This window comes from Dipodomys ordii, unplaced genomic scaffold (genome assembly GCF_000151885.1).
Source record: "Dipodomys ordii isolate 6190 unplaced genomic scaffold, Dord_2.0 Scaffold122, whole genome shotgun sequence".
NCBI lineage: Eukaryota > Metazoa > Chordata > Mammalia > Rodentia > Heteromyidae > Dipodomys > Dipodomys ordii.
The window spans coordinates 3,050,178-3,071,864 of record NW_012267338.1 but is presented as its reverse complement, the minus strand read 5'-3'; the positions used below and the strand labels follow the sequence as shown (position 1 = coordinate 3,071,864).

The 21,687-nt window shown below is 44.6% G+C and overlaps 1 protein-coding gene across 2 annotated transcripts in view; it reads right to left on the bottom strand.

The window, feature by feature from the left end:
* Window positions 1-7,556: 7,556 nt before the first annotated feature.
* Herc3 (HECT and RLD domain containing E3 ubiquitin protein ligase 3) overlaps window positions 7,557-21,687 on the bottom strand; it is a 109,829-nt gene continuing 95,698 nt past the window's right edge. For both annotated transcript variants that reach the window (XM_013029773.1, XM_013029774.1), the window contains 3 exons: window positions 10,957-11,140; window positions 10,455-10,557; window positions 7,557-8,784 (listed from right to left, as the gene is read on the bottom strand). In XM_013029773.1, coding sequence (XP_012885227.1) covers window positions 8,576-8,784; window positions 10,455-10,557; window positions 10,957-11,140 — 496 coding nt within the window. In that variant the 3' untranslated portion in view covers window positions 7,557-8,575. The remainder of the gene's footprint in view (window positions 8,785-10,454; window positions 10,558-10,956; window positions 11,141-21,687) is intronic.

The window sequence follows — 21,687 nt, the reverse complement described above, 5'->3', positions numbered from 1 at the left end:
AAGTCCCAGTACCCGCACCAAAAAAAAAAAAAATATGTAAATGAAAAAATAAAAGTGCTCTAGATAAATACACGAGGCATTTGCAGTTCTGAAACTAGTGAAGCCACCAGAAAACAGGCTGGAGGAGGCGTATGTCGGTTGTTGACGTGAGCCCCTGGCCCTGGGTGTTTGCCCATCACAGACCAGGTGCAGAGCTAAGGACCTGCAGGTGCCCAGGCTTCCTGGAAAGGCCTCAGCAGCTCAGAGCCCGCTGACTGGGGGGCACAGTGCACAATGATGAGGCAAAAATCAGAGTCCTTCAACCTGCTTGTTCTACGCACACGCCAAGTGACTGGGAAAAACGTAAAGGCTCAGAGTAATGACTTTGCTGTAGTGGTAAAACCAGGATTCACACCAAAGCCAGTGTGACTTCACACTGCAAAGACACAGCACAGCTAACATAGATGCTAGTTAATGCCACAATCCTACTACTGAAGCTTTGTGTCGCTGGATCCCCAAGTATATTCAATTTGGCAGAAGGGACGAGCTTTATTTAATAACCTTTCTCCAGCCTCCAACATTTTGATGTCTTTTTTTTTCCATGTGTCCTGTCCTGGGGCTTGAACTCAGGGCCTGGGTACTGTCCCTACACTTATTTGGTCAAGGCTAGCACTTTACTATAGCTCCATTTCTGGCGTTTTGGTTGTTCATTGGGAATAAGGGTATCACAGACTTACCTGCCTGGCTTTGAACCATGATCCTCAGATCTCAGCCTCCTAAGGATTACAGAAATGAGCCATTCGGCCAGGTGCCAAAGGCTCACACCTGTAATCCTAGCTACTCAGGAGGCTGAGATCTGAGGATCATGGTTCAGAGCCAATTAACCACCAGAAAACCAGAAGTGGCACTGTAGCTCAAGTGGTAGAGTGCTTCCTTGAGCTGAAGAGCTCAGGGACAGCGCCCAGGCCCAGAGTTCAAGACTCACAACTGACCAAAAAAAAAAAGAAAGAGAGAAATGAGCCACTCATGCCCAGCAATACTGTCTCTTTAAGGGACCAGAAATTTATACAGGGCCAAGTGCCCCCTCTTCCCCACCTTGGGTTCTATGGCCTGTGCCAGTCTGATTAGACTCCAACATGGTACTACCCCTGCCAGTCTCTCTTACAGTAGCCAGATCATTACCTCTTCTAAAAATGCAAAATTGAATTAAGGGCCAGGCATGGAGGGACACACCTGTAGTTCAAGATATTCAAGAGACAGAGAAGAGGATACTAGTTCAAGGTAACACAGGCAAAGCAGAAAATCCTATCTGAAATACAAACAAAAAGTTGGGATCCTCTGGCTCTTGCCTGTAATCCTCGCCACTCAGGAGGCTGAGACCTGAAGATCCTGGTTGGAAGTCAGCCCAGACAAGAAAGTTTGAGAGACTCTAATCTCCAATTAATCACCAAAAAAACAAAAGTAGCGCTGTGGCATAAAGATGTAGAGCACTAGCCCTGGAGCATAAAAGCTCAGGGACAGTACCCAGGCCCTGAGTTCAAACCCCACAAGCAACAAGAAAAAAGACAAAGAAAGAGAAAAGCTGTGAGTGTGGCTTAATTGGCAGCACATTTGCCCAGCCTGCTCGAGGACCAGCGCTCAATCCCCAGTCCTGAAAACATGAAAAACAAAACACAGGCTGGGAAGGTGGCTCAGTGGTAGAGTGCTCACCTAGCATGCATGAAGCCCTGGGTTCGATTCCTCAGTACCACATACACAGAAAAAGCCGGAAGTGGGGCTATGGCTCAAGTGGTAGAGTGCGAGCCTTGAGCAAAAGCAGCTCAGGGACAGTGCCCAGGCCCTGAGTTCAAGCCCTACAGACTGATAAACAAAACAACAAAAAAAAGGAATGCAGGAGAGCTCTCCATGTGCTGAGTTAACTCCACATGACTACTACACACGGTAGACTCTGAGTCAGGAAAGACCCAGTCACAATTCCCAAATGCACTTTCAGCGTCGGGGCTGGCAGGCAGACGCGTGGTTTGGCGGGAGGTAGGGTTGTTGACAGCTTGGCTCTCGCTGTCCTTCCCAGCAACAAGGCTCTGTCATACCACAGGGTGGCTCCCCCTGCACTGCAGCTGTCCAGGGAACACAGCCCAGTGAAAACCCGCGAGAACCAAGCCTCAGACCACACCGACCCCCGGTGGGGCCTCTGTGCATGGATTATACATTACAATGCATTCTGAGCTCATCCTCTTTCAGAGATTTGAAGTTAATTTCTCAGTGTATTTTGAGACATTGTGATTCCTCTTATAACTGTGACTGCCAAAGAACTTCAAATTACTGTACAAGATTAATCCAAGGAAGCCAGGCCCCGGTGGCTCACATATATAATCCTAGCTACAGGCGGGAGGCTGAGATCTGAGGTTTGTGGTTCAAAGCCAGCCCAGGCAGAAATATCTGTGTGACTCTTATCTCCAATTAGTCCAGCAAAAGCCCAGCAGTGGAGCTGTGGCTCAAGTGGTAGAGTGCTGGCTTTGAGCAAAAATAATCGGGGACAGCATCCAGGTCTTGAGTTTAACTCTACTAGTGGCATTAAAAACAACAACAAATCACTGGGGAGGGACGGGAATGAGGGAGGGTCTCGGAGAGCCGTGAGGAGGATATGATATGAACATCTGGGTGCTGGGGTACAGGTAGCCATGATGCTTGACCAAAAACCTCACCTTAACAAGGGGCCAGACTGCATCCCATCCGGGGGGAGGAAATGACTACTTCCTCTGATCAATCCAACACCCTATATTAACCAGCACACGAGCCACCCACAGGCTGAGTTTCTTGATGGGTGACGGCCACACTGCACACATGGCCTAACTCTACCCGTGCTATCATCTTTTTTTTTTCTTTTAGGCAATACTAGAATTTGAACTCAGAGCCTTTCACTTACTAGGTAGGCACGCTGCTATTTCAGCCACGTCCTCAGTCCTTTTTTTTTCTTTTTTGTCGGTTGCAGGCTTGAACTCTGGGCCTGGGTGCTGTCCTTTAGCTCTTCAGCTCAAGGCTTGTGCTCTACCACTTGAGCCACAATGCTACTTCCAATTTTCTGATTGGTTTATTGGAGATAAGTCTCACGGACTTTCCTGCCCGGGCTGGCTTTGAACTGCAATCCTCAGGCCTCAGCCTCCTGAGTAGCTAGTATTACAGGTGTGAGCCATCAGCACCAGGCTTTTTTAGTTATTGTTTAAAAAACACTCTCAAATTTATGCCTGGGCTGCCCACGATGGTAATTCTCCTATTCATGATTCCCATGCAGCTGGAATCACAGGTGTGCACCACCATATCCAGCTTTTCTTTTGGTTGAGATGAAGTCTTGAGACCCTCAACCCCAATCCTTCTGATCTCCATCTCCCAAGTAGCTAGAATTATAGGAGTGAACCGCTGCAACTGGCTGCTATTTATGTGGGAAAAAAAGGGAATGATCACAGTAACTAAGTAGTTAGGTTATTATAAAAATTCACTTGGATGACTATTAAGTGACCACAGAATAAGTCCTCAGGAGACAACGCTGCCGGGTCAGCACCGACACAAAGATTCTTCCTGTCTTGAAGTTAGTCCAGCAATGTATTTCGAATCCCTTCACAAAAGGCATCCCTGGCATCGTTCTTCCCAGACCCCTCCGGTTCTGTTTGATAGGTCAGAAAATACACATCCAGCACTTTCTAAGCACGCGCTGGTACTAATAGAACACAGGATCTTGATGCCATCTCTTGAGGAAAGGAGACGTTCTGATGATGCCCATTCTCAAGCAGATCTGCGCTGCTCTCAGAAGGACTCCCGCTTGCTAAATCCCTTCCCTCGTAGCCCAAGGCAAGCCCTGCTAAGTCTGCTTCACCCCAACATCATTTTGGGAGGTCCAGATCTGCTCAGACATGTAGGAACAGCTGTCTGAGACGGTGGCGGATACTGATGTGGCAGTGTCTGAGTTTTGCGAGGGTTTGGGAAAGGAATGGAATCACCTCTGGGTTGATTATGTACATGTCCTAAAATTTCTGTATCGGGGTGTATTTTTAACAACTGAAAACAAAATGTCCCCTCAGGAGGGGGGTTGCTCATTTTGGCAGCCTCCTAATGAACACACACAATTTCATCAACACCCCTGGCCTGGGCTGAGACTGGAGGAGTCCCTGGGGTCCTCCAATCTCTCATCAATCTTCAAGAGGGACATACGTGGGGGAAAGGGGGGACATTCCCAAGGCCAGCAGCAGGGCCGGCTCGCTGAGTCCAATGATGTTACAGTCTCACAGAAGCAGGTTTCTCTCCCAACCTCATTAGCTCAGGAATTTAGAAGCTCTACGTCCCTAGTCTCCTCCCCAAGTCTGCCAGCAACTTGAACTTGAGAGTCCTTGAACTTAGTTTCCAAACATCTGAGCTTCTGAGAATGCTTGGGCATAAAAGGTCAAGAGACCTATTTTGAACCAGAAGAGCTGGCTGTGGAAGCCAGCCCTGCAGGGACATAAGCCAGTACCTACTTGGCACTTGCCACTGACTTTTGTCCTCTTCTTGTCAGACTCCGATGACCCACAGGGAATGGGGATATTTTAGAGTTCATATTTTGCTTTCTTTCCTCTCCTAATCCTCAAGAAAATATAACCATGGCTCCATCTGTGGTGTGTGTGTGTGTGTGTGTATTTTAATTCTTAAAGTTTCTCAGGAAGTTCAGCGCCAGGGAGAGCTGAATCAATAATTATCATAAATTGTACCTAACTCCCATGGGATTAGGCTGAGGAAAATCAGCTTTTAAAAGATCTGAAGACCATGTGATTATAGACCCTGCCAAGCACCAGCCACTCTGGGGGTAAAAAAAAAAAAAAAGCTGACATCTGAATTAATTTTCTTGGTGCTACATATAACTAAGGCGTATACACTCCATTATTTTGGAAGAAAATAAAGTACGAAAGCCTGCCTTGGCTAATCCGTAGGAGAGGCTGTTATTAATACAGAGACAAGGAGTCTGTCCACAATGGGGTGGACATCGCTTCTGGCACCTACTCTGGTGTATATTCTGGTACCTCAGGACAAAGGTATGGCAGGTGTTACCCTAATTCACAGCTGGATCAGGGTGGACACAGCCCTATCTACCCTGGAAGGTTAGTAGCCCCAAGGGGAAATTTGGAGTCAGAGATCAATCTTTGCCACTGTCTCACATGGCTCAGCTCTCATGGAGTTGCTTAATCTTTCTTTCCCAACCGCCTGTGCCGGGCAGGCACAACGGAAGGTTCTCTGTCACTTCCAAGGGGGGAAGTCCCTTAGTCCCATCAATACGAGAAATTTCATCCTTTCTGAAACAGCCCCTCACCACTACCACGCTTCTGTTTTTATAGTTTATTCAAGAGTCCCACAGGACTGTCCTGCGGGGCTGGCTTCAAACCTGGATCCTCAGATCTCAGTCTCTTTGAGTAGTAGGATTACAGGTGTGAACTGCCAGCACCAGGTAAGTCTTCCCCTTTCTGTAGAAAGGGAAAGTAATGACAAAATGAGCATCGTGTTGTCAGACTGTTTAATCTTAGATGTACATAATTTGCTTGGTTTCATTCTAAAAGCCAAAGAAAACCAACATATCTATTTCTTGATAAACAGGAACGATGAAATCCTGCAGATCAGCGTTGGCTTTATTTCCCTTTTCTCCTGTGCTTATCCCTATGCAGTGTATTCATTCATCACCTTCCATCTGTTTTTCTCTACATTCTACACATGCTCTTCTTTACCCACCCTTTTCTCTAACTACTATTTACTTATTTCAAACGATGGTCAGAATGAAATGAACAGATTCTAAGTTCCTCTCAACCACCTACCCCAACAAAGTGCCCCAAATGGGGGATTCAGTAGAAAACTAAATATGGTTAATGTTCTTCTGTTCCCCTTCTTGACTTAGCCAGTTCCATCCAGCAGATACCAGGATGACAAGATGAAGAATATATGTGTGCAGTGTCCTTTCATTGACTTTAATAGCACCACGAGGCAAGGAATGAGTTTAACTGACAGGCATGATTAAACTGAAGATATCTTCCCTGTTCTCCAGTTTTATAGGGTCAGACTGTCCCATTGATAGCTTAAGGGAAGGAATCTCAGGAATAGATCAAAAGGGCACATTCCAAGAGGATAACAGGATATCTGGAAGCAATAAGATAAGCTCACAGAGACTCTTTTCCTGTCATTTGACAGGATTACTGCAGAAGTCAGACTCTCATAATCCTGTGTCTTTACTGAGCCATAGCATAAACAAACAACCAGCAGTTTTCTACTGACATCATTCGTTCTTCACACACTCAGTCATAGTTCCCATGGGACCTAGGGATCCCACAACTCACAAATTTGTCTATAAAATGCAGCAATAAGGTTTGACTTATGTGTATGTGTAACGCACATGTGCACCCTCCCTACTCCTTTCCTTCCTTCCCTTCCTTTTCCTTCCCTCCTCTTTCTTTTGAGATAAGGTGTCACTATGTAGTCCAGGCTGTCCTGGAATTCACAATCTTCCTGCCTCAACCTCCCACTCTGCTTCTGTCCTTCCCATTCCAATCCCTCTAAGTTTAAACTATCCAGACTTTCCTTCTTAAAGCCAAACTCAGATTATATCACCCCAAGGGTCAAACTTTTTAAAGAAATCCTGGAGAGCCAACCCACTGATGTTCCAATGCTAAACCTGTTCTTCAAAACCAAATCTACCTTCTTCCTCCCTAGTCCCCCCATTATTTCATTTCCTCTCACTTGCCCTCCTTTGTGTGTGTGTGTGAATGTGTAAATGTGTGCACATGGTGCTGGTACTTTGCTTTTTCACTAAAGGATACTGCTTTCCCACTTGAGTCATATCTCCATTTCTGGCTTTTTGCTGGTTAACTGGAGATGAGAGTCTCAGGGATTTTTCTGCCCAGGCTGGCTTCTACTATCACAACTCCCAGAAATCCCCTTCTTCCCCCAGGCTATCTGTTCCTTCTCTGCTTCCCTTCCCACCCAAGGAGACAATAGGCGTGCACAGGTAAGAAGGGACTACTACAGTTAAGGTATACATTCAGCAAGCACAATAAGAAATAATTTTAAGTTAAAACACCAAATTTATTGTATAATATTGAACTATATGCACACACATAGAAAATAAACGTCTCATATAATTGTATACCTTTTTTTTCTTAATCTTGTATTTATAAAGACTGAAAAACTACTGATTTAGCAATTGGAGTTAAGTTTTAAAAACCAAAAGGAAAAGCAAAAATCTACTATCCTTCATCAAGACTTGCTGCTGTATATCACTGTTCATAAATACTTCATTTTATATAAGTAAGACTTCTCTCTAGTAACTATGAATATTAAAATTAGGCTTTCACGAGATCTTTGATCATGGAGAATTTTCTTATCCCATGATGACTGAGGCTGAGCACATCATTTTGGGGATACATATATTTAATTTAAACACAACACCCCCAAATCCTACCGTAAACACACATTTCAAAAGTGATAAAACTACCATCATCAAGAATGTCCTTAAGTCTTGACAATTAAAGAAGGGGAAAGAAACTTTACAATTTAAATAAAAATATTAAAAAAAAAACACATAGCATGCATCTGAGAAATCAAGTAACAATGAACAGAATGAAGTAAAGAAGAAAGGAAATAAAGTAAGATGGGAAGGAGGGCAGGAAACAAGAGACAGGGTAGAGAGGGCACATGGTAGCAAACATGGAACAATGGAGAAAGGGGATGGAAACGTTTTATTCCTAACTTTCCTTGGGCAAGACACTCTTTAGAAGTCAATGCAACTAGCTTAGAAACGGAGGATAATTGATTCGCCACCTTGCCATAGGGGTGTGGCTGAGCAAAAGAAGAGAATTGAGTCCAAAAGCAATCCCACTCTGTACTGCGTATCTTCACGGAGGCCTAGGAAGTGGGCACAGCCACGGAAGGTTGCTATTACCTCCAGAACTTTTGTTATTTCTTTTAAACAGGACGTGCTCGTAAAAGCTCTAAGAAATGCTCCACAGCTCCACCAAAATAATGGGCCCCACTCCACTTGTTTGGAAGTGGAAGTTTCTGAAGTAGTCCTTTCTTCCTTGGCTTAGAGGGGCTGAAATCAGCCAGGGTGCTTCCCAGGCTGGGCTGAAAAGAGACGATCCGCATGCACAGGTAAGGAGGACAGGTCAGGCAAAGTCATTCTGGTAGAGGAATGGGAAGTTCTGGGGACAAGGAGGCATTATGGGGAAAGGTCAGGGTAGCACTTAAGAAATCGAAGTTTAAAAATCTACTGCCACTTTTGTGTTTTGTTTTGTTTTTCCAGCATACTGCAACACAATCACAGGTGCAAGGGACACTGGGATAACTGGGTTTAAAACAAAAATAAAACACATCAAACCACCTCCTAGACCAGAGCCAATTTTACACCCCAACCCCTGACTTTTCATAAAGGCTGTATACTACTTAGAACCCTGGACCTGGAAACACATCTACCAGTCCCAACCCACTTAGATAATAAAAAAATAGAGACCATTCCCCACGGTATTCTGACTGGGCCTCGTGTGGGTCCCGAGGAAGGACGGGAGGGACACCTATGGCACGCTGGGGAACCTCAGGCCAAACTAAAACCCTCATAGTTGTCAAGGGCCTGGGTGAGCCGAGCCCTCAGAATCTCTTTGCTGCTGTACTTAGGGAGGTCGAGCAGGTTGTAGCAGGTGTGGGCCACAGGAAAGTACTCCTCCCCGCTGGCTGTGGACTGGATGACAATCTGCAGACTGGCCATGCCGTAGATGGGAATCCGGTCGCTGCCAGTAAGGAACACTGCGGAGAAGGAGAAAAGGCTTTCACAGCTGTGCCAGTGGATCTCAGAGGTCTCCAGGCAACAGAGAGAAAGGCATGACACCCTGTGGCTCGCAGGGAAAGTACAATTATGCTTGTGTGAGTGTGAGCAGCCAATGGAGGGGCAGATACTCAGAACTGCTCTCACATGAAAACATGGCCTCGATCGAAGATGTGCCGCCATACTCATCTCGAACCTTGGCAAAATCAAAGCTGAAAGGATTGGTTGACATAGGAAGCAAGGAAGATCTTCCATTAGAAGATAGAAAAGGCGGGCTGGGAAGGTGGCTCAGTGGTAGAGCGCTTGCCTTGCATGCTCGAGGCCCTGGGTTTGATTCCTCAGCACCACATAAGCAAAAAGAAAAAAGCCGGAAGTGGCGCTGTGGCTCAAGTGGTAGAGTGCTAGCCTTGAGCTGAAGAGATGAGCGGCAGCGCCCAGGCCCAGAGTTCAGGCCCCATGACTGGACCCCCCCCCAAAAAAAAAAGAAGATAGAAAAGGGCCTCAAGGTCTTCTCTTACTGGAAATGCCTGAGACCTGTGCCACCTAGCTATTGAAAGGCTCTTTAGGAGCCCAGTACACATGGATCATACTTGTAATCCTAGCTACTCAGGAGGCTGAGATATGAGGATTGCCATTCAAAGCCAGCCCAGGGAAGGAAAGTCTATGAGACTCTTACCTCCAATGAACCACTAAAAAACCAGATGTGGAGCTATGGCTCAAAGTGGTAGAGTGCTAGCCTCGAGCAAAATACTCAGGGACAGCACCCAGGCTCTGAGTTCAAGCCTCACAACAGATAAAGAAAAAAGAAAAAAGAAATTCCCTTTATGGTCGACTTTCCTCTCTTTTATTCTCTCCTTTCCAAAAACCAGAAGAGCTGATCCAGACATCTTCTAGGCAGATAAGATGTCTTGTCAATGTACTATGACTTGCAATGGTTTTTTTGGTTTGGGTTTTTTGTTTTTTTGTGTTTTTTTTTTTTTGGTCAGTTGTGGGGCCTGAACTCTGGGCCTGGGCGCTGTCCCTCAGCTCTTCAGCTCAAGGCAAGTGCTCTACCACTTGAGCCACAGCGCCACTTCCAGTTTTCTGGTGTTTAATTGGGGATAAGGATCTCATAGACTTTCCTGCCCAGGCTGGCTTTGAATTGTGATCCTCAGATCTCAGCTCCTGAGTAGCTAGGATTACAGGCGTGAGCCACCAGCACGTGGCTCTGTTTGTTTGTTTTTTTTTAAGGGAGATACAAGGAAGGTTAATTCAAGTCATTTCCTGTTATAAACGAATGCTTCAGATAAACTATTGTACTCATGTTTACTTGGAGGGAAGGAACAAGGCCACTGGGCCACCTCATACTGCTAGGTGCAAATGATCTTGGTACCTCAGCCTCCCAAGCAGCTGGGACTACAGATATGAATCACCACACGTGGCAAACTATTACTTTTAGAGAAATGAAAACAGTGAAATGCTTCTTTCTCTCCCTTTTACTTCCCTGTTATGCAGAAAAGATATAACTTACCGATTTAGCTGGTACCGATAGTATTCAGACATAAAACGTAAATTTAAAATGGCTACATCTTCACTGTGGAATGCATTGTCCCATACTCTAAGTTAAGATCAAAACGTGGACAAATACCAAAGTGAGATTACTACTACTTACAGAGAAACTTCTTCTTCTTCTCCAGTGGAAACTCATGAAATGTTTCCCAGAATAGTTTCACAGTGGGATGTGTGGCTGAGTAATCACCCTTATAGATGGCCGTCTGTCCAAAAGAAAAGACAAAAAGCAGAATATGTCTTACAGGATAAAGAGAGTATTCTAGTGGACCTTGTATACCATTTGTATTTGACAAGAAGAACTAACTACCTCAGACTACTTCTGAACCCTGTGCAGACAGAGCATACTTGAAGGCAACCAGGTTCCAGGTGCACACGCTAGCCATTGCTCCTTCAGCAGAGCTGAGAGTTGAACCTCTGGCCTTGTGCATGCTAGGTAAGCACTCTAGCCCTAAGCTGCTTTCCCTAGTCTCTGGTTTTCTGAGCCAGGGATCCTCTGTGGAGCTCACGCTAGCTTTGACCACACTTCATAGCCCAAACTCGTATTCGGCCTCCCCAGCTGGAGACCCCCGCACCCGAGGGCAGGATGCAGCTTCTCGGCTCACCTCTTGTAGCTCGCCCCAGTTGTAGTTGCTGTTCCCCACCATCATGGCCCGCAGCTCCGAAGGCTGGAAGAGCTCAAGGACTTTGCCACCGCACACCTTGAGGAAGCCGCTAGAGAAGGCTGTGTACCATTCATGAATGGAGACTTGGAAGACATAATTCACATAGGCATCCACAAATTCCTGCCTGCCCAGGTAGACCAGAGAAACAGAATACGATTAGCTCCACATCCTGTGGAGCTTATGAAGCTGGCCTTTGCCACTGAAGAAAACAGCATCTCCCCAGGCTCTCCCCCGGCGACACACTGAGGTGTTACCCAGGTGGCCAGCGCTCCACTCCCCTTCACACCTGGTCTTAGGGTGCTAGCAAACACTTGGTGATGTGGGACACAGAAGCTGGAAGACAGAACCTGAGCTTCCTCAATTGTCATCTCATTTAAAGGTCCTGCCTAGAATTCAGTTTAGAGGGGAAAAAAAATGAAACCTTTTTCTGCTTAAAAACAAAAGCCTAAGCTATCTGTTTTAGGCTCCTTTCATTCACTTGTGGTTATATGACTAAGCACGCTAATGGAATTAATTACATCCATGTTTAGCAAAGTCAATAGAATCTCAAGACTATTGAGTGAAAACAAGTTTTGAGTGTTAAGTAAAATGTGATAGGATTTATGTTTTTGATTTGTTATTTTTATTACTTTTTATTTTTATTTTTTTGTTATTTTTTTCAGAACCAGGGCTTGAACTCAGGGCCTCACACTCATCTTTCTTGCTCATCGCTGGTGCTCTACTGCTTCAGGCAGGCCTCCAGTCTGACATTTTGCTGGCTAATGGGAGATGGGAAGCCTCCAGTCTGCACTGGCTTTGATTCTTGCTTCTCTAGAACTCAGCCTTCAGAGTAGAAAGGATTACAGGTGTGAGTCACTGGCACCTAGTTTGAATTTAAAATGCTTTAAACAATCAACATTGTGAAGAATACTTTCTACATATTGAATAACTATTATATAATATTTCATAAAACTATATTTGAACTCATGGATTTCCTCCAACATGACACTTTTTCACCTGGTCACCAACTGTACTGATGGTATCATACTAGGAAGGAGGGTGGATAGTTCAAATCCAGTCTCTGCCATGTTTTCTCTCTAAAAATTAAGTCTCTCTCCTTTTTTACAATAAAGTGTTCTATTTTAGAACAAAACTACTATAGTGGTTTAAACATGAAATGTTCTCCGCAAAAGGCTAATGCATTAAAGGGTAGGTCTCCAGGCTGGGGCTCTACTTGGAGGAGTTCTGGAAACCACAGGAAGTAAAACCCAACTGGAGGAAGTATGGAGCTGGGAACAGATACTTGGATTGTTTCTAGTGCCTTACTGTCGTTTTCTACTTCCTGTCTGCCATAAGGTGAGAAATCTCTGCCTCGTGTTTCTGATGTCTTGATGTTCTACCTCGTCATGGAGCCAAGGACTATGCATTGAATCCTCAAATCATGAACGATAAAATAACCCCCTCCCCATGTAAGAGGTTTATATCAGTCCAGAAACACAAAGTGGCTGATGTACTGAGATTACTGTACATTTTAATCCCCAATGCTACAAGTTTCTCAATGGTGCAAATAACGCACCATTTCCTTGAAACCCATTACACAAAGCTAACCCTATTTTTTCTGGTACAACTGCCCAAAAGATAAAAGGAAGAAAAAAAAGTTAAGAAGAAGTACCTTCAACAGTTTACATATTGCTATGCCTTTTTAAAAATGAAATTATCATTTAAGTCAATAGACCTTTAAGTAGAATGGATTAGCTTCAGAACATAGCGGGCTGCATCTAATCAGCTGAAGACTATAAAAGGAAAAGACAAGACCACAGTATCAACTTCTGTCAGAAATTTCAGCCCAAAGCTGAAACTCACCCTGCCTGAAATGGGATTTCAGACTGGCCAGACCCCAGGATCACCTGAGCCAGTTCCTCAAAGTCAATCATATTATACATGGGGTCCATGACTTGGTGATGCACCAGCTGATAACCTTCAACTGCTTAATGGTGCAAGTGACGGGGCACAGCAGAAGCTCCTGACAGCGGTGCAGAAGGCCCAGCGCTCACCTTCTCCACAAAGAACCAAAGTCACTGACAGGTGGGTGCGGGAGAGCACGGGAAGTCAGCAAGACTAGAACCAGATTCAGAAGCCTAAGACAGGAGCGCAGTAAGAGACACAAAACACCCCGCATCTGCCACCCAAGCTGGAAAGAAGCTCCTTCCCTCTGCAGGGGTTAGGGCAAAAGGGAGAGGAAGACAAGCACATGAGTGCATCTGCCATGGCCCTAGCCATTGGACCATGTGGCCAGCAGCCCTCTTAGCTAAGACCTGAGACCTGAGCGGGAACCTGGCTTTGGGAGAGGATTTACACTACTCCCCAAAGCCCCAGGGTACTGTAGCTAGGAGCCATCTTGAGAAGAGACCTCCTCTCTGACTTAGGGGAACTCTGAGGGTCAGAAACCCCCACATGTTCTTATCTCTGGAAGACTCCCACTGCATAAGCTTGGAAGTCGTTGTCTTGTGTCTCTCCCCATGAAGTTCATGCCACCACCAAAGGGGGGCGACCACGCCCACTGTAGAGGAGCCACGCAATGTGGTCCGCACCACACCTGCTTCATCTGCCTGTGTCCCCACTCTCGCGTGGCCTGCGGAGAATGTGGCTCTCTACCTCTGCTACTTGGGAGGTTAAGGCTGGGAAGACTGAGGTTCAAGGCCAGCCCAGGCAGAAAAGTTTGTGACACACTTCTTCCTCGGAGAACTGGACATGGTGGTAGACGCTTGTTATCTTTGCTACGGCAGGAAGTCTCACATAAGGGCCTGGCCCAGGTGTGCACCTGGGCAGAAAGCAAGATCCTAACTCAAAAATAATCTGCAAAAAAACAAAACCAACAAAAACAAGAGGACTTAAGGTGTAGGTCGGCAGGAAGGCTGCCTGCCTAGCAACATGAGGCCCAGAGTTCAAACCCCAGCACCTCTGAAAAACACATGAGAAAGAACATCGAAATGCACTAGCAATGGCTAGCCTAGCAAACACCGCAGCTGAGCAACCCAGAACAGCATTGTTTACTCATAGTTCTCTGGAGGGAAGGATGCACTCCCGCAGCCCAGCATCACCACGGTGTCATGCCGCAAGGCACTAGCCTAAAATCCAAAGTCTGGTTTCCTGTTCTGTATTTTTCATTAATATGCATTAATAATCCATATTAATTGGGTTCCGTGTGATATCTGCATACAGGCATACGAAGTGCACTGAGAAATCCAGCCTCTGTCCTCCCCTCCCTCCCTCCCCACGCTCCACTTCCAGTCTCTAGCCGTCACGATTCTACATTCAGACGCACTTTTTCAGCTTCCACATATAAAAGAAAGAACACGTGGGTCTAGTCTTTTCTGTGTCCAGCTCATTTTACCAACATAATATCCTCTGCTCCCTCTACCCTGCGACAAATGTCAGGATTTCATTCTTTCCTGGCTGGATAATAATACTCCATTGTGATGCACAACACATTTCCTCCTCCATTCACTTGTTGACGGGTACAGAGGCCCATTTCCTATCTTAGCTGCTGTGAACAGCGCTTCCATTAACCTGGGCGGGAATGTCTCTTTGGTGTGCTGTCTTTTCTTCCTGCGGACACATACCCAGAACACACATTATATCTACTGTTCTCCATAATGGAGGTACTAATTTACATCCCCACCAATGGTGTATAGCAAGACTCTTTTCTCCACACCCTCCTAGGATGTGTTATTTTTTAGAATAGCCATTCTAACCGGGGTGAGATGGTATCTAATTATCATTTTCGGTTGCATTTCCCCGATGTTAATGAGATTGACTGGATTTGTTGCCATCCGTACGCCTTCTTTTCATAGGTAGCTTTTCAGGTAATTTGCCCATTTGAATTGTTTGCTAGGTTTTCTGAGTTACTTGTATATTCTGCCCTTATACAATCCTGCCAGCTGAGCATCTCACACATATTTTCGGTGGGCTCTCTCTTTACTCTGTTGACTGTTTTCTGTGCTGTGCAAGGTTTTAGGCTCAATATAATCTTGTTTGTCAATGTTTGTTTTTGTTTCCTGTGTTTTATAGGTTCTATTCAGAAGATCATTGCCCATATTAATATCTTGATGTTTGCTTCTAGTAGTTTCAAAGTTTCCAGTCTTGTATTTATGTCTTTGGTGCAGCCTGAGTGGATTTTTGTAAGAGAAGAGACAGGTCAAGTTTCTCCATGTGGATGCCCAGTCTTCCCAGGACCATTTTATTTCTGCACTGGAGGTGTTCCGTGCTTGTGCTGACAATCATTTGGCTGTCGATGTGTGGGTTTATTTCTGGCATCGCCATTGTGTTCCATTGGTCTTTGCACCCATTTTTATGACAAGACCACATTGTCACTGTAAACCTACAACATGTCTCAAAATCAAGTAGCATGAGATGTGCAGCTTTTTTCTTTTCTTTTCTCTCTTTGTTCTTCTTCAAGACAGCTTTGCCTATTCAAGGATCTCTAATGCTTCCATGAGTTTCACGACTGTTTTCTAGCTTTGTAACAAATGCCGTACGTGTTTTGATGGAGGTTGCATGTCACCTATTAACCTATACATTGCTTTTGTCAGAGCCACCTGAGAAAGCAGGAATGGGTGCAAAGAGTATGAATGTAAAGAAGCAGCAGAAAGCTGCTGTGTACGTGTGGGATGTTTGTAATGCAGGCCGAGGTCTTGGAGGCATGAATGTGGTGAATGCTTGTACGCTAGGGTTCTGTGTGCGCCACATAGGTAGAGCACAGTTTGAGGCACAGAAATAGGAAACTACCCTTTAGCTCATCACATAACCATGAGGAATGTTTAAGTGGCCAAAAGAGTTTGTCTTACTTAGCTCCATTTGTCATAAAACCTACTGCCCGCACAATAAATTCGAAGGCTGAGAATGGTTCAACAGTGGCAACAGTGGCCTGCTCCTTCTTGCCTCTTCACTTTATTTTTGTCATGAATAATTATTTTCCATCAGTGTCATATCTGCTGGACGGGACTAGGTAACTTTCAGTGATATGGACATTTTAGTAGTACCCTTCTAACCTTAATATTAACATAAGTGGTATTTACACACACACACACACACACACACACACACACACACACACACACAGAGTCTTTTCTAATTTCCTTCATCTGAGTTTTATGATTCTCATTAAATTTATTCCTAGGTAATTTTAATTTTAATTGTGTGTGTGTGTGTGTGTGTGTGTTTGTGTGCATGCCAGTACTGAGGCTTCAACTCAGGGCCTGGGTGCTGCTCCTTGGCTTTTTCACTCAAGACTAGCAGTCTATCACTTGAATCATAGCTCCATTTCTGATTTTTGGTGGTTAACTGGAGATGAAAGTCTTATAGACTTTCCTGCCTGGGCTGACTACATACTACAAATTTCAGATCTCAGCCTCCTGAGTAGGTAGGATTAGAGGTGTTAGCCACTGGTGTTTGGCAATGTATTTGCCAGACCTGGGTGCTGTCCCTGAGCTGCTTTTGCTCAAGGTGAGTGCTCTACCACTTGAGCCACAGTGCTCTTTCCGGCTTTTTTTTAGTAGTTTGTTGGAGATAAAGAGTCTCATGAAGTTTCCTGCCTGGTCTGGATTTGAATTGACATCCACAGATCTCAACCTCCTAAGCAGCTAGGATTATAGACTTTAGCCACTAGCACCCAGCAAGTTGTATTTTTTAAGTAAAAAATTTGTTATTCAAAATTTTATTTTAACAAAGAAATCATCTTATAAATATGCTAGAAACAATCGCATGAAAGAAAAACATATGAATACTTATCTTGGGGTTCATTTCACCTAACATCAACTCATCTGACCTTATCTGCTTGTCTCAGACATTGTATGTCCCTCCCCCACAGTATAACCCCTGCTTTCACTGTATTTGATGTTGGTATAATTTGTGGAGGGGAAGGGAAAAAAAAACCATTTAAATAGGGATACAAGTGGACCCATTGCAACAATGAAATGTACAAGTCATTATGTCGAAAAACAACTTTTACAACTTTGACGGGGGAAGGGGAGGGTTGTGGGGTCGGGAGGGAGGGATGGGAAGGGATGGGAAGGGGAAACAAAGGAGGAGGCAACAATGCTTGATAAGAAATGTACTCATTATCTTGCCCATGTAATTGTAACCCCTCTGTATGGTATTTTCACAATAAAAATAAAAAAAATAAAATTGTATTTTATAGAAATGTCATTTCTTTCATGATTTTCTTCTTGATACTGAAAAGCTACTGATTTTGTATAGTGCTTTTGTATCATGCTACTTTGCTAAATTGTCATCTCTCATAATATTTGATTAAGTCTTTGAGCTTTTACATACAGAATTATGTTATCTGTAAATAGAAGCAATTTGGTTTCCTTTCTGTTTTTTATGTCTTTCTCTGGTGGAAATGCTCTGGCTAAGTGTTCTCCTACTATATTGAACAGAAGCAGTGGGCACAGACACACTTGTGTTGTTCCTGATCTTAGTGGAAATGACTTCAGTTTTTCCAAGTTCAGTATGATATTGATTATAGGTTTTCATAAATATCCTTTTATTATATTGCAGTATGACCCTCGTATATCTGGTATGCTTCAGGTTTTTATCATAAAGGGATGTTAGATTTTGCCAGCTACTCTTTCTGCATCTGTTATGATGAGTGAGCTTTGTCTTACCATGTAGCTCAGGTTGGCCTTAAACTGAAGATTCTCCTGCCTCAGCCTCCTGAGGACCAGGATTACAGATGTATACCACTACACTCTGCTTGGATCCTATGATTTTTATCCTGGATCTGTGATGTATTGTATTTGTTGATTTGTGTATGTTGAACTGCCTTTGCAACCAGGAACGAAACCAACTTCATCACTGTGTGTGATCTTTATGCTATGTTGTTAATTGCCAGTATTTAGTTTTGCAAGGTTGACTACTGTTACCTATAACTGGACACGGTAGTGAAGTCTTATTATAGCCTCTTGTGGAAGGGTTTCAGTCATAGTAGATATGAGATCCAGCTGACACAGTTCTGGGTACCTGTCAACAGGAGATAAAGACAGCAGACCAAAGAGACATTCCCGTCCAGGTTAATGGAAGCGCTGTTCACAGCAGCTAAGATAGGAAATGGGCCTCTGTACCCGTCAACAAGTGAATGGAGGAGGAAATGTGTTGTGCATCACAATGGAGTATTATTATCCTGCCAGGAAAGAATGAAATCCTGACATTTGTCGCAGGGTAGAGGGAGCAGAGGATATTATGTTGGTAAAATGAGCTGGACACAGAAAGACCAGAACCACGCGTTCTCTCTCATATGTGCAAGCTGAAAAAGTACATCTGAATATGAACTCATGACTGCTAGAGGCTGAAAACTGGAGGAACTGAGAAGGGAAGGAGGGGAGAAGGTGGATTTCTCAGTCCATGTTCTACGCATGCTTGTGACTGTCACATCATACCCAGTTAACATGTATACGTGTAAGCAAAAATAAGTACAAAGCTACAGCTATTAAGTGTGGCATTGGTAAGAATAGTACATTAATAAATTCAATATATATATTTATCTAGTTAATTTTCAGTGTATTTGCAAAGGCAGTTCAGCAGAAAAAAGAAGACAACCCTTTTTTAAATAAATTATGCTAGATCAATATGATTTCATTTTAAAAAAAGCAAAACAACAAAAAACCCCACTCCTATACAAAAGTCAATTCAACATGAGGTATCGACTAAATACTAAATTCAACAGTATCAAACATTTATAAGAAAACATGGAGTGGAAGGAAATCTTTTTATGGCTTTGGATTTGGCAGAGATTTCTTAGGCTGCCCAAAACAACAATCCACAAAAGAAAAATTAAGTGAAGGTTGGGATGAAAATATTCAAAAGCTGCCTTTGGTTATGAATTTTTTTAAAGGAAAGAAAGCAAAAAACAGAGCCTGGATATGTACCTTATAAAGGGCTATCTAGAACATCTACAGAATATTTAAAATAAAATACAAAATGTGAATAAAAGCAACTTACAAAATGGGCAAAAGATGCTGATTCTTTATCACAGGAGATACAAAGACTGCCACACATGCACACTGGGAAACATCTGATATCATAAACCACTGGCTCAGAGTTACTCAGGAGGCTGAGATCTGAGGATAGAGGTTCAAAGCCAGCCTGAGCAGAGAGGTCTATGAGATTCTTATCTCGACCATTAAAAAGCCAGAAGTAGAGCCACAGCTCAGGTGGTAGAGTACCAGCCTTGAGTAAGAAAGCTAAGAACAGCACCTAAGCCCTGAGTTGAAATCCCAGTACTGGCACAAAAAAGAAATTAAGGATATCAATAAACAGCTAACAGATAAAGGGGAAAACCTGACAACAGCAAATGCTGGTGAAGATGTGAGAAACTGCAACATTTCATACATTGCTGGATAAAATCCAAATTGGATCCCCATTTGAACAAAGAGGGTATAGGTACTTAGGACATTAAAGCCACAAATAATCCGGCAATTCAATCCTACAGGGAGGTATCTGCCCAAGAGATATAAAATCATGAAACTGGGCATGCCTTGATATCCGACCTACAAGCTCGCTGCTGCAATCCTAGCTACACAGGAGGCTGAGATATGGGAGATTGTGGGTTGAACCTAGCTTGGGCAGAAAAGTCCATGAGATTCTATCTCCAATTAACCAGCTGCAAATAAATAATAAAACTCTGAGCTGGAGAGCTGGGAAGGTGGCTCAGTGGTAGAGTGCTTGCCTTGCAAGCATGAAGCCCTGGGTTCGTCAGTACCACATAAACAGAAAAAGCCAGAAGTGGCACTGTGGCTCAAGTGGTAGAGTACTAGCCCTGAACAAAAGAAGCTTAGGGATGGTACCTAGGCCTTGAGTTCAAGCCCCGTGGCAAAAACAAAAACAAAAATCAAACCTCTGGGCTGGAGACATTGCTCAAGCAACAGATTGCATGAGGCTTGGATTTCAAATCCTAGTATGGGAAAAAAAAGTGAAAGAAAACAAAGAAATCACAAGTGCTTTTTTTTTTAAAGTAGTATTAGGATTTGAATTCAGAGCACTTGACTGCAAAGCTGGCGTTCTACCTAGGAGCCATGTGTCCAGTCCTGTTTTTCACCATCTATTTTTAGGATATGGTCTTACTTCTCACCTCAGGGAGTGACTAAATCAGGATTCACCTACATTAGGTATTGAAAAGGTGGGGAGTGGGCTCCTGGGGAGGGGAATACAGTCATAAAACTTAATGCTATCCTAAAACGTTAAGAAAATTGAGGGGAGGGATAGAGTTGGGAGGGACAAGCATATAAAGAGTGAGACCCATCATGATCCGCATTGATTGCTTTCATAAACTGGTTTGTTGAACAGTAATGCCTTTGTACAACTACTTACACTACAGATAATTTAAAAAATAACTAAAAATTAGCAAGTGCTTGCTATGTCCACACCAAGTAATTTACATAGTAATGAATATTCATAAGAACCAATATGCTTATATGTCTATATTATATATACCTATAATCCTAGCTACTCAGGAGGCTGAAATATGCAGAATGGCTGTTCAAAGCCAGTGGGGGCAGAAAAGACTACAAAATAGCCAGCAAAAAAACTAGCCTGGTGGTGTGGCTCAAGTGTTAGTGTGCCGGCCAAGTGAGCAAGCAGCAAGCTGAGGCCCTGATTTCAAACCCCAATACGGGGCGGGGGGCATATGATTACAGCTTTGTGTAAGCCCCAAGTCAGTAAGAGAAAAGCATTTAAAGTAGTAAAGAATTCCTGAGGAATCCTTCAGAGAATCACTTGCCTGAACTATTGGTAGATGTGTGCCCTAATCCTAACTCAGGAAACGGATTTTGGTCTAAAACACCAGGCAAAAGAATGGAACTATATCATCAGTTGGACAGCAGAGAACAGTGCTGGCGGCTGAAGGCCTTTCCAGCGCTCCCAGATGCAGATCCCAGGATGCACAGATGCGCCTGCGGGCCGTGGCTGCGCAGGTGTGTGCGTGGACGTCCCCAAGGAAAAGACAAGGCGACAGCATATGCCTCCCGCCTTCCTCCGGGGCTCCACACCTTACAGGGTTCTGGTGTTCTCTCACCCTTCCCCAGTTTTACCTCATCCCACAAGCCTCTGATGGAATCTTTGAGAATACAAACCAAGATACCCAGAGCTCTGAGATTTCCCAACCACATAGCTCCAAAATTGCTTCCCAAGTGGAGACCTGGTAGATAACCAGTTGTGGGTACATGCGGCTAGATGTGAGGGCCAGCCGAGGGGATGGATTGGTGAGTGGGTGGCTGCTGGGGGATGGGAGGCCGGCCGGACGGCCGGCGGGCTGGACGGGTGGATAGGTGGGTGCACGGGGGGATGGCTGGCTGGCTGGGCATCTGAGACGCTCCAAGGCCCCGTCCATACACAGACCCCGCAGGTCTCCAAAGGGGTGGAAGAGAGCCGGGTTTCCCACGCTTCCGCTCTCTGGCAATGAATTAAGCCCAGATGAAAGCAGCCATCGGCAGAGCCGCGCGGACACCCGCGCCCAGGGCTGACCAACGCCACTAAGGAGCGATGCGGACGGCGGTCTCCAGGTGTAGGTGGAGGGTCCTGGGCGCTGGGGTGGGGGTGAGGGGCGCGGGGACTCTGGCGGTGTCCGGGTGCCGCAGGCCAGGGCGGCTGGCGTCCGCGGCAGGGCCCTGCGGGCGGGAGGAGGGGCTGCAGGTG